The 12,168-nt window shown below is 36.8% G+C and overlaps 1 protein-coding gene across 2 annotated transcripts in view; it reads left to right on the plus strand.

The window, feature by feature from the left end:
• The window catches only part of POLR3B (RNA polymerase III subunit B), a 115,095-nt gene that overhangs the window by 40,123 nt on the left and 62,804 nt on the right, over positions 1 to 12,168 (plus strand). For both annotated transcript variants that reach the window (XM_029205893.1, XM_029205894.1), the window contains exon 13: positions 11,185 to 11,346. In XM_029205893.1, the coding sequence (XP_029061726.1) occupies positions 11,185 to 11,346 (162 nt within the window). The remainder of the gene's footprint in view (positions 1 to 11,184; positions 11,347 to 12,168) is intronic.

Genomic DNA, 12,168 nt, shown 5'->3' on the forward strand with positions numbered 1-12,168 from the left:
TCAATAAAAATTAATTTAGTGTTCATTTTAGATAGGAGGAAGAGATGGTTGAATGGAATATAGGTTTTGTATATTTGGAGTATAAACATTCACACATGACTTACTATCTCTGACTTAACAATTGCTATGAAAACTCTTAGTTCTTTAAATATGTTAATAGTGTTACCTATATTATATCTTTTTTTGAGTTGTTTACCCTCATTCTGTTTAATGTAGGACATGATGTATGGCTTTAAGTAATATCATTTATTCAGTTAACAAATATTTATTAAACTCCTATCGTGTGCCAGGCATAGTTCTAGAAACTGGTATACAGGGAATATAAGACAGACAAAGGTCCCTTTTCTCTTAGTCCATATAGTCTAGTGAGAGAGATAGACAATAAACAAGTAAACAATCCCCTAACTTTTTTGGTGATGTAGTAGAAGTAGGTTAGTGAGGACATCTTTTATCTCATTTTCAGTCTTAGCCTGATAAATTTTATCTTATTTTGAGAGTATGTATCCCCTTCAACTGGGTAACAGGTGTCTAAAACTTTGAAACTTCATGTTTCAGCATTTAAATCAGAAATTCCCTTTAAATCAAACAGCTAGAATATAGACCTGGCTGCTTTTGATATTTTCTCTCTGTTTTATTTATTTAGTTGGTTTGTTGGCTAGTTGCACTGGGTCTCAGTTGTAGTGGGTCTTAGTTGCGGCAGGCAGGCTCCTTAGTTGTGGCTCCAGGGCTCTTTAGTTGCAGTTTGCCAGCTCCTTAGTTGCAGCACGTGGGCTCCTTGTTTGCAGCAGGTGGGCTCCTTACTTGTGGCATGCAAACTCTTAGTTGCAGCATGCGTGTGGGATCTAGTTCCTTGACCAGGGATTGAACCCAGGCCCTCTGCATTGGGAGTGCAGAGTCTTATCCACTGTGCCACCAGGGAAGTCCCTATCTTTGGTTTTAAAAAAGTGCCTTGGTGTGGTGGTCTCTGTTAATATCCTACTTAGGGCTCACTAAGTTCTTAAGTCTGTAAATTTATGTCTAATCAAATTTGAGACATTTTTAGTCTTTATTTCTTTAAATATCTTTTTTGTACTATTCTCTCTTCTCCTTCTGACTCATTATATTTTTAGGCCCTTTGGTATTAAGGCTCTGTTGATTTTTTTTTCAATTCTACTCTCTTTTTCAGATTGGATAATTTCTACTGATCTATTTTCAGGTTCCCTTACTTTTTCTTATGTTGTCTCTAATATGCTATTACACTCATCCAGTTAATTTTTTAGTTTAGATATTGTATTTTTCAGTTGTAGAAATTTCATTTGGGTATATTTTCTCTACTGAGATTTCTTGTTTGTTTATTCATCACAACCATATTTTCATTTACACCCTTGAACTTTAACAGCTGTTTTAGAATTCTGGTCTAATTCCAACATATCAATCATCTCCGGATCAATTTCTTGATTAAATTTTCTCTTGAGTATGGGTCATGTTCTCCTTTTTCTTCATGTGTGTAACAATCTTGGATTGTATCCTGATGGACATTGTGGCTGATGAATGGTAGAGACTCGGGATTCTCTTTTATTCCTCTGAAGAATGTTTGTTTTTTGTTTGTTTTAAGGCATTTAACTTGGCTATAAACCTCTGAATCCTGTCTCCTTGCAGCAAACAGCTGAAACATTCTGTATAGTTCTTTCAACCATAGCTGGACTGTAAGATGTCCCTTCCCCCATTCTTGTGGTTATTTGTCTTACCAATTTAAGCAAGTATTTTTAATTTTTAAAGAACAATGTTATGATTAAAAAATAATGTAACAGTAAACATTATAAAACAGCAGATATTAAAATAAAACTAATAATACACAGTAAAAATGTTTTTAAAACATTTAACATTTAACAAAAAACATTTAACATAACATATTAGCACAGTAAAAAGACTTTAAAACAATTACAAGGAAGTTTACAGTGAAAATGAGTCTTTCTCCCACTCTGACCCCTCCCCACCCTTTCGCCTGACCTAGTTCTCAGTTCCTCCCCCCAGTAACGGTCACTTTTCTCTTCATCTCCTCTGTCCTTCCAGAGACACCCTATGCATATACAAATATCTTTATTAACCGGCTTTTTAAAGTTTTACTGTTGGAAGCTCATGGCTTGTGGACATTCAGGCCTGTGTGAATTTGTGCTAAGTTTTCTGGCCTCCTTTGGGGTCCTTTGTCAAGGGCAAGTTTGGAGTCAGGCTTTGCAGTTTTAGAAGAAGTCACATAAAGGAACATTTTGTCCTCATTAGTATGAAACGTATATTCAAAGCAGTATGTCTGCTTACTTAGTGGGGATTTAATCATTTAATGTGTGTGTTGCCACAGAATTTGACATATGCCTGCTTTTGTGTATGTGCTTTTTAGTTATGAAAATTTTCATGCATACAGGACTATATATAACACGTATGTGTGTTTGTGTATTAAGACTCAATAAAGCAGATATTCACATGTCCCAACTCAAGAGTGAACACAGCATTAGTATGTTTGAATCTTTTTATGTGCTTTCTCTGATTCTCACCTGCCCCTCCCATCTGTCTGTTCTGGAGGCTCTGACCAGGTGCCTGCCTATTTACCTGGTGCAAAGCCATCCCAACACATTCCTGAGCATTTACTGTGAGATTCGGTGAAGCACAGGCCCATTTCCCGGGAGCATCCCTCAGCAGGCCTGAGCTTCAGGTGTGAGTTTCAAGATTTTTAAAGCATGAAGTCTTACTCAGAATCCCAATATTGAAACAGATAAAAGTTGAGCCTCTCTGGTTGAGGTGGGGTATAAGGGCTTGTTTCTCTGCCTGTTTGCCCTTCCCCTGAAACTCCTCTGTGAAATTCATAAACACAGTCTTACTGCTCTACAGAACCAGGTGTAGACTCTTTTTTTTTTTGGCCCCGAGGCATGTGGGATCTTAGCTCCCCAACCAGCGATCGATCCCGCACCCCCTGCGCTGTAAGGTGAAGTCTTAACCACTGGACCGCCAGGGAAGTCCCCAGGTGTAGACTGTTTAGCAGGCTTGTCAGCGTCCTTGATGATCTTGCCCCTGTGCACCTTTCAGCCTCATCTCATGCTAAGGTGAGCCACTCCTTCCCAAACAGTGTGATGCTCTTTCATCCTTTGAGTTATGTCTTCTGCCTAAGTTGCCCCTCCCTTATCTCCCCTTCTCCTTCCCCATCATGAGGGGCTCCTACGCATTCATCATTCTTTGTAACCACCTGTGAACCCCAGGAGTAGTTAGTAGCTCGGTCGTTTAGGTCTTTATTTGCATGCTGAATTGCTGTACAATTCTCTACCTGCTCGCTTCTTTCCCCCTTTAGACTGTAAACTCATTGAGGGCAGGAACCACTTACATTCACATTCATCTCTCTGTCCCCAGATAAAGTACTAGACACCGGAGGTGCAATAGTGAATGAGACTTGATGGGGCACCTGCTCTCAACAGTGTACATTTTGGTAGAGGAGACAAACAAGGAACAAGTAAACAGTAAATAAATGTGATATTAGATGGTCGTAAGTGTTTAAGGCAAACCAAAAACAGACTAATTAATATTAGAGCTAGAGTTGGGATGTTGGTTGGGGGAAGGGGTGTTAACTTTATTCTGGATGGTCAGGAAAGACCTCTTTGAAAAAGCGATATATTTTAAGCTGAGCCCTCAGACATTCCAGCTGAGACTTGAGTGAGGAGAAGCCAGTCTCACGCAACCTCAGGAACTGCATTCCATCAAGAGACCCACACAAGCAACATACATCCCCAGGCAGCGCCTGTATTGGAGGAACTGGAAAAGGACCATTGTGGCTGGAGTGTGAGGTTTAGGGGTGGTGAAAGAGGACATTGTAGAACTAGCATCGCAGGCCATGGGAAGAGTTTTGGATTTAATTTCGCATGCAGTGGAAAACCACAAGAGAGTCAAAATCGGGGAAGTGACACCATCTGATTTTCAGTTTAAGAGATCTGATTTGGAGATGAACAGACCAGGAATGGACCAGTTAGGAGACTACGCAGTATTCCAGATGACAGTGATGGTGCCTGGAATGATAACAGCAGATATTAATTACCACATCTAAAATGTAAAAAACTGGAATTGAAAAATTAGAGCAGTTTTAGGTTTTGAGAAAAAAATTAATGCCCAGAATACTTGGGAAGTTCTGTCTGGTTAGTGGCTAATGCCAACAGGTGGGTTTTTGGCCACCTTCAGATTGACCACTGTTCAGGGGATTGTGCGAATCCCCACCACCAACAATCCCAATTTTTACAGTTTTTTATTTGGAAAAGAAATCATGCTGTTAAATGAGTCCTTTAAAAAAAAATGTTGGGTGTTTGGAGGACTAAGGAATGGAGTTGAGAGGGGAGAGGAGAGACTATCCTGTTGCTTAAAAAATTAGAATTAAAAAGAGGGTTCCCATGTGCAAGGAAACATTGCTTTATAAACAATGTAAAGACATAAAAGATATTGTGTTGGCAAAACTGTGTAAAAACAATATCTGCTAATTTCACACCCCGTGGGATGACGGAGTATAAATGTGCTTCAGCTTTAGATAACAGAGCTGTATCCACTGGCCAAGCCGGTTCACAGAGCTTTCCCTTAGTCTCACTGCCACCAGAGGGCTGGCCGGCCAGCCGCCAATAGAGGTGTTAGCAAAACCTACCGATTTCAGGCTTAATCTTTTCACCTACCTTTTCTTTTTCAGTAATGTGTTCATTATTTGCTGAGCATTACTCTATTCTTCGTCTGCAAATTTTTTTGTTTCTAATGCAGCTTGCTTTGTATGGGTGAGATATGGAATGGCACCAAAATCCGGCACCCTGGAAAGCCAGGGATTTCCACCCTGTGACAAAAGAATGCCGTCTTGACTTCAGAGATTGCCTAATCCCAGCTGTTCTGATAATGTAATTAAGGCTGCCTAATGTCTTTAATTTTGCAACCAGCTTGTGTGAAAAGGAGAATTTGGCACTCTGAAGGCTTAAACACTAAATAGCAATCTCAAGACGCCTAATTAGAATTCTCTGACATTAAGCTAATTGGTGAAACTGTATTTCAGCAGCTTAACTCTTTATTAATTTTTTTTAGCATTTTCATTGAAAATCAATTGATGAGCTGTCAGCATTTTTTCTTAAATATAATTTGCTCTTTAGTGCTCCTGTCTTAGGCAGGCTGAAAGGCCTCATGCTAGCAATGAAAGGTATTGAATATTATCACCAGCATTCCATCCCTTTTAATCATTTTACTCTTGACCTAAATAATGTGGCTTATTGTGTGACTTGGCCTTATAGCTTCTCACTGCTCTGTGAACTGGAGAACGTTATTTCTCTTACGTTGAAATTTTAAGGGTGGAGAAATTTATTAATGAGGCACTAGTTTTGTTGAGTGTGCTCTTACATTTTACTTGTTTAGTACCGGGGCATTTCATTGTGCTTGAATCAGGGGGCTACAACAAATTCAGCTAGGATCCAAAAAAACTTTGTCATAATTTGAGACGCAAAAGTCTAAGTGTAAGGAACTAATTAAAGTAGAGCTGAGCTTTTGTGGTTTAGGTTAAGGGCATTTGCTTCTGTTCAGGATGCTTATTCAAGTTCCTTTTGCCAGTTTACACAGGAAGTTGCTGAAATGGGCTTCTCCATCCCTCTCCTCCCCTGCACCTGCTTCCATTCCCATATTCTTTCTTCCATGAAGGAAACTGCTGGGTCTGAGTAGAAGATAGGATTAAGCTCTCAGAGGAGGAAGTTTTCTTTTTAGAACACTTCTGACATGGTAAATCAAGTTCAGGATCCTGGCTTTCCCATCTGCAAAGTTGATTTTAGTAGAAAAGTGGAAGGACTTGTCTACCTTAAGGGAGAAGAGTGTAAAGTAACGTTCCATTTAGGAAATGCTTTCTTCAGCAGTGGCTGGAGGAGACTCATTGGTTTTAATGTCTTCATTTTGAGTCAGAAAACTACCAGTGGGTTATAAGCATTCAAGAATAGTGTGAAATTTGGAAAATCTTTAGCTTACAAGATTTCACTGAACTTCAGAATTCCTGTTTAACTGTATAATGGGTGCATATATAACGTCCCCCAATATTACATTACTGTTTGGTTAGGTAGCTTAGATTACAAATATATCCTACTTTTTTCTTCCTCTATAAAGGAAAAAAAAAACTAATATAATTAATTTTTCAGGGGAATTTAAGTCATTGTAATAATATATTTGATTATTGAAGAAGTATGCCTGCTATTTATTTGTCATAAGCCACTTATTTAGTTTTGAGAAATGTATATAAATGGTGTTCTGGTTATATCTGTTTCTGCATTGCATGGCTTAAGACAATCACTGTTTTGTTGTATCTCACAATTTTGTGGGTCAGGAATTCAGGCAGGATTTGGCTGTGTGATTCTTCTGTTTCACATGGGGCTCGGTTGGTAGTTGTTCTGCCGGAGGTGGTGGGGTGTCTGGAAGGCTGGACTCAGCTCGGTCTTGACCATTCCAGTGCTGTGGCATCAGAGTGGCTCAGGACTCCAAGTGAGTTTCACGTGCACAAGAGAATCTGTGTGGCCTTAATGACCTGGTCTTAAAAGTCACAGCTTCACTTACTTTACTTTATTGAAAAAAGACTTTATTGAAAAATGCAGTCACAACCCACACCTGATTTGGGGCAGTAGGGGACATGGGCCACACCTTTCAATGTGTAGTTCAGGGGTCAGCCAGAGAGTTGGGCAAAGTTTATATACATAATCTTGGGGTTTTCTCGCAAGATTAAGTTGGTAGTGGATTTGAGGGTGTTGATTTTATTTGTGGTTCTCTCCTTTCTATGAATTCCCTCTCACCTTCCAGCTACTGTGGTGGCTCAGATCTTTTCCCTCTGGTCCTTCAATCCAGTAAAACTGTGGGTCTCTCTCTGAGTTTTAGCTTCCAGTGTAGCTTGGACCCTTTTTGTTAATGTGTCCTACTCTTAGTTGAAAAGCCTTAAAAACGGAAATGCACTTTCGATAAGTGTCAACTTTCCTTCAGTTTCTGCCTGCTTTTACTCTCCAGTGCCTTCAAATAGTTTCAATATTTTGTCCAGTGTTTATGATTTTTATGAGCAGATGAATCCATCTGATAGGAGCTACTCTATCAATTCTGGAGACAGAACCGTCCTAGTCTATTTTTATGACTTCCTATTCCATCCCATTGATTTGTTTTCCATGGTTACTATGGTTTAATATAATTTATTATATAATTTTTAACATAAAAAGTATAAATAAAAATGTCACAGATATGTAAGTTACGAAGGGGACAAATAAAATCAACACCCTCAAATCCACTACCAACTTAAGTAATTCTTAATAATTGACCGTTAATTACCATTTCATTTACTTATATATTTCTTCCTTACTCTGTCTTCTCTTTTCCCCACTATCCTGAATTTGAGTACTTATTATTTTCTTTTTTATTGCATCATTTATTTAAAATTTTTAAAATAGTTTATTACAATGTAAGTTTCACTTTCTTTTATTGAAGTATAGTTGATTTACAATGTTGTGTTTCAGGTGTACAGCAGAGTGATTCAGTTATATATATGTTTGTGTGTTTGTAGGTATGTAGATTTATATTCTTTTTCAGATTCTTTTCCATTATAGGTTATTACAAGATACTGAATATAGTTCCTTGTGCTATACAGTAGGTCCTTGTTGTTTATCTGTTTTGTATAGTGTAGTGTTTATCTGTTAATCCTACGCTCCTAATTTATCCTCTCCCCCCTACCCTTTTCCTTTTTGGTAACCATAAGTTTGTTTTCTATGTCTGTGAGTCTATTTCTGTTTTGTAAATAAGTTCATTTATATCGTTTTTTAGATTCCACATATAAGTGATATCATAAGATATTTATCTTTCTCTGACTTACTTCACTTAGTATGATAATCACTGGGTCCAACCATGTTGCTTTGAATGGCATTATTTCATTCTTTTTTATGGCTGAGTAATATTCCATTGTATATATCTACCACATCTTCTTTATCCATTTATCTGTCAGTGGACATTTAGGGTGCTTCCATGTCTTGGCTGTTGTAAATAGTGCAGCAGTGAACATTGGGGTGCACGTATCTTTTCAAATTATAGTTTTCTCAGGATATAGGCCCAGGAGTGAGATTGCTGGATCATATGGTAAGTCTGTTTTTAGTTGTTTAAGGAACCTCCATACTGTTCTCCATAGTGGCTCTACAAATTTACATTCCCACCAACAATGCAAGAGGGTTCCCTTTTCTCCACACCCTCTCCAACATTTGTTATTTGTAGACTTTTTAATGATGGCCATTCTGACTGGTGTGAGGTGGTACCTCATTGTAGTTTTGATTTGCATTTCTGTAATAGTTAGCAATGTTGAGCATTTTTTCATGTGCCTGTTGGCCATCTGTATGTCTTCTTTGGAGAAATGTCTATTTAGATCTTCTGCCCATTTTTTGTTTTTTTGATACTGTTTTTTTGATATTGAGCTGTATGAGCTGTTTGTCTGTTTTGGAAATTCATCTCTTGTTGGTCACATTGTTTGCAGTATTTTCTCCCATTCTGTAGGTTGTCTTTTCATTTTGCTGATGGTTTCCTTTGCCGTGCAAAAGCTTTTAAATTTAACTAGGTTTAATTTATTTATTTTTGTTTTTATTTCCATTACTCTAGGAGATGGATCCAAAAAAAACATTGCTGTGATTTATGTCAAAGAGTGTTCTGCCTATATTTTCCTCTAGGATCCAGTCTTACATTTAGGTCTTTAATCCGTTTTGAGGTGTTTTTTTTTTTAATATATAGTGTTAGAGAATGTTTTATTTATTTTTTAAATTAATTTTTATTAGAGTTAGTTGATTTACAATGTTGTGTTAGTTTCTGCTGTACAGCAAAGTGAATCAGTTATACATGTACATATATTCACTCTTTTTTAGATTCTGTTGCCATATAGGTCATTACAGAGTATTGAGTGGAGTTTCCTGTACTATGCAGTAGGTTCTTATTAGTTGTCTCTTTTTTTTTTTTTAATTTTTATTGGGGTACAATTGATTTACAATGTTGTGTTAGTTTCAGTTTCTTTTATATATAGTAGTGTGTGTATGTCAATCCCAGTCTCCCAGTTTATCCCTCTCCACAACCCTTTCCCCTTAGTAACCATAAGTTTGTTTTCTACATCTGTGACTCTATTTCTGTTTTGTAAATAGGTTAATTTATACCATTTTTTTAGATTCCACATATGTCATACTGAGTGAAGTAAGTCAAAGACAAATATCATATGATATCACTTACATGCAGAATGTTTTAATTTCATTCTTTTACATGTAGCTGTCCAGTTTTCGCAGCACCACTTAATGAAAAGACTGTCTTTTCTCCATTGTGTATTCTTGCCTCCTTTGTCATAGATTAATTGACCATAAGTGCATGGGTTTATTTCTGGGCTTTCTATCCTGTTCCATTGATCTATGTGTCTGTTTTTGTGCCAGTACCATACTGTTTTGATTCCTGTAGCTTTGTAGTGTAGTCTGAAGTCAGGGAGCTTGATTCTTCCAGCTCCGTTCTTCTTTCTCAAGATTGTTTTGGCTATCTGGGGTCTTTTGTGTTTCCATACAAATTTTAAAATTATTTGTCCTAGGTCTGTGAAAAATGCCATTGGTAATTTGATAGGGATTGCATTGAATCTGCAGATTGCCTTTGGTAGTATGGTCATTTTAACAATATTTGATTCTTCCAATCCAAGAACTTAGCATTATTTTTGAGTTTTTGAGTTTTATAAAAATAGATTCATATCATATACGTTCTTCTGCAACTTTTTTCTTCACTTAACATTGTTTTAAAGGTTCATCTATATTGTTTCATGCCACTGTATTTCACTTTCATTTTTGTATTCAATTGTGTAAAGATATGATACATATGATAAATATCCCTTTATCTATCCTGCTTATCAAGACCTTTGTATGACTTCCCTTTTTTAAAAAAAAGAACATTTTTATTCATATCTTCTGGTGCCTACATGAAAGAGTTTCTACAAATAGGATTGCCCAGTCATGGAATCAAGTTAAATCTTCAACTTGACTGGAGAGTGTCAAACTCGTTTCCCAAGTATTTGAACACTGCACTGTACATAAGTCCTGATGGTCTCCATCCTATGACTTAGTGTCAAAATTAAACATTTTTGTCTGATCTAGCGGGTGCACAGTACCATCTCCTGGTGGGCTTAATTTGCATTTCCGTCATTACTAATGAGATTAAGCCTCTCTTTCATATGCTTATTGACCATTCCTGTTTTTTCTTAAATGTCTTTTGGGCTGTTTGTATTTTCCTTATTGGTTTTAAGATTTTTTTGGTGTTCTTTGGATCCAGTTTTTTGTCACTTACATGTGTTGCTGGTATCTTCTCCCAGTCTGGATTTTTTTTTTTTTTTAACTTTATGGTATCTTTTAATTCTAGAAGTTTGTAATTTTAATTTGTCAAACCTTTCTTCTTTTTAATAGTTAGTACTCTTTATATTTTAAACTTATGCCTTTGGTATTTGTTGGATTTTGGGGTATGGAATGAAGTAAGGAAGCAGTTTCATTTGTTTCTGAAATGAATAACCGGTTGTCCTAGCACCATTTATTTGTAGTCTTTCATTTACTTACTGATCTGAAATGCCATCTCTATCATATGACAAATTTTAATATATGTGTTGTTTGTTTCTGGACTTTTTGTTCTGTCCACTGGTCAGTTTATCTATACGTTAATCAGTCCATTTGCCTTCTTTTTCAGGAGTGTCTTGGCTATTTTAGGGTCTTAGCTTTTCCACATAAATTTTAGAGTTAGCCTCAATTTTCATTAAAAACCTGGGGATTTTGATTAGAGTTGCAGTGGAATTTTAGATCAATTTGGGGAAAATTAGTAACCTTAAAGTCGTCTTCTTATCCATAAATATTTTCTTCATTTATTTAGGTCACTGGTCAATGAAACCTCAGTCTGGGAATGACTGGTCTAAATTAAAAATCTATGAATGCAGGGATTGTCATCTTTGCTCTTATTCCCAACACCAAGCATAGTGATAAGCACATATATCCATAAAAGTACATGTTTATCAAATTGAATTTTAAGATATATTTTTTTCAGTTTTAAGCAGTTTCTCCATCTTTTTTTAAACAAAGGTTAATAAGGACCTAAAACTTAGTAAATAAGCTAGTAATGCATTTTGAAAGTTCACCATATACTTTTTTTTTCCTTTAGCTTTTATCTCTTCTTTTTGAAGATTTGTTCAAAAAATTTAATTCTGAAATGAAGAAGATTGCAGACCAGGTGATTCCTAAGCAAAGAGCAGCCCAGTTTGATGTTGTGAAACACATGCGTCAGGACCAGATTACCAATGGCATGGTGAATGCCATTTCAACCGTAAGTCTTCAGTCATTTGGGTAGAGTTTTGTAACTTATTTGTAAACCTGTTCAGTGGGAAATTTAAAGTACTGATACTTTGAGAATCTAGGTGAAAAAAGTATATATATATTTAAGTCATAAATTTTCTACTTTGAAAGATAGTCTACAGTTTAAATCAGTAGGAATTTTACTGCTATATGACTTCATTGCCAAATTATAGTTCCTGTTATATGAGGCAATAAGAAAATAGATATATTTTTACATAAGGGAAAAATCTTTTAGTTTAACCGTTAATAACCATTCTTTCAATGGATACTTTTCCCCATTTTCTTCTGTCATAAAACTGATATATTACAAGTAGGTTTATTAATGACAGCGTTTGTCCAAAACAGTACAACATGTTTCATTTCATTGTAGGGTTATATTCCTCAAAGAGCTATCAGCTGTTCTCACGTGAGTGATGAATTCAGGCCTCAACAGCTGCTGTGTATTCAGGGCCTCCGGCTGTTCATAAAGGGTTATCAGATAGGTTTTTGCTCCCTTTCTTAAAGCGTAACATCTATAGGTCTATCTGATAAAGTCTTGTTCACGTTTTGTATGCCAGACATAAAATTAGTTTTATGGATGGGATTTGGTCCCAACAAAAGAATAGTATAGTGTAGCACGTGGACTCCCTTAACAATGAAAGAATTAGTGGTCGACTTGCTGCCCTACTTGACTTGAGAAATTTGCCGTGGGTCTGTTTGAGCAGCCCTCGCCATGACAGCTCCATCTAGACCTGAGGGGAGCCTGGCCTTTGTGCCTCTTTAGGCCCCTCACACTCCTGTGTCCCAAACTTGT

Source organism: Monodon monoceros, unplaced genomic scaffold, assembly GCF_005190385.1.
Source record: "Monodon monoceros isolate NGI ecotype Baffin Bay Population unplaced genomic scaffold, NGI_Narwhal_1 Super_Scaffold_6, whole genome shotgun sequence".
In the NCBI taxonomy this organism is placed as follows: Eukaryota; Metazoa; Chordata; class Mammalia; order Artiodactyla; family Monodontidae; genus Monodon; species Monodon monoceros.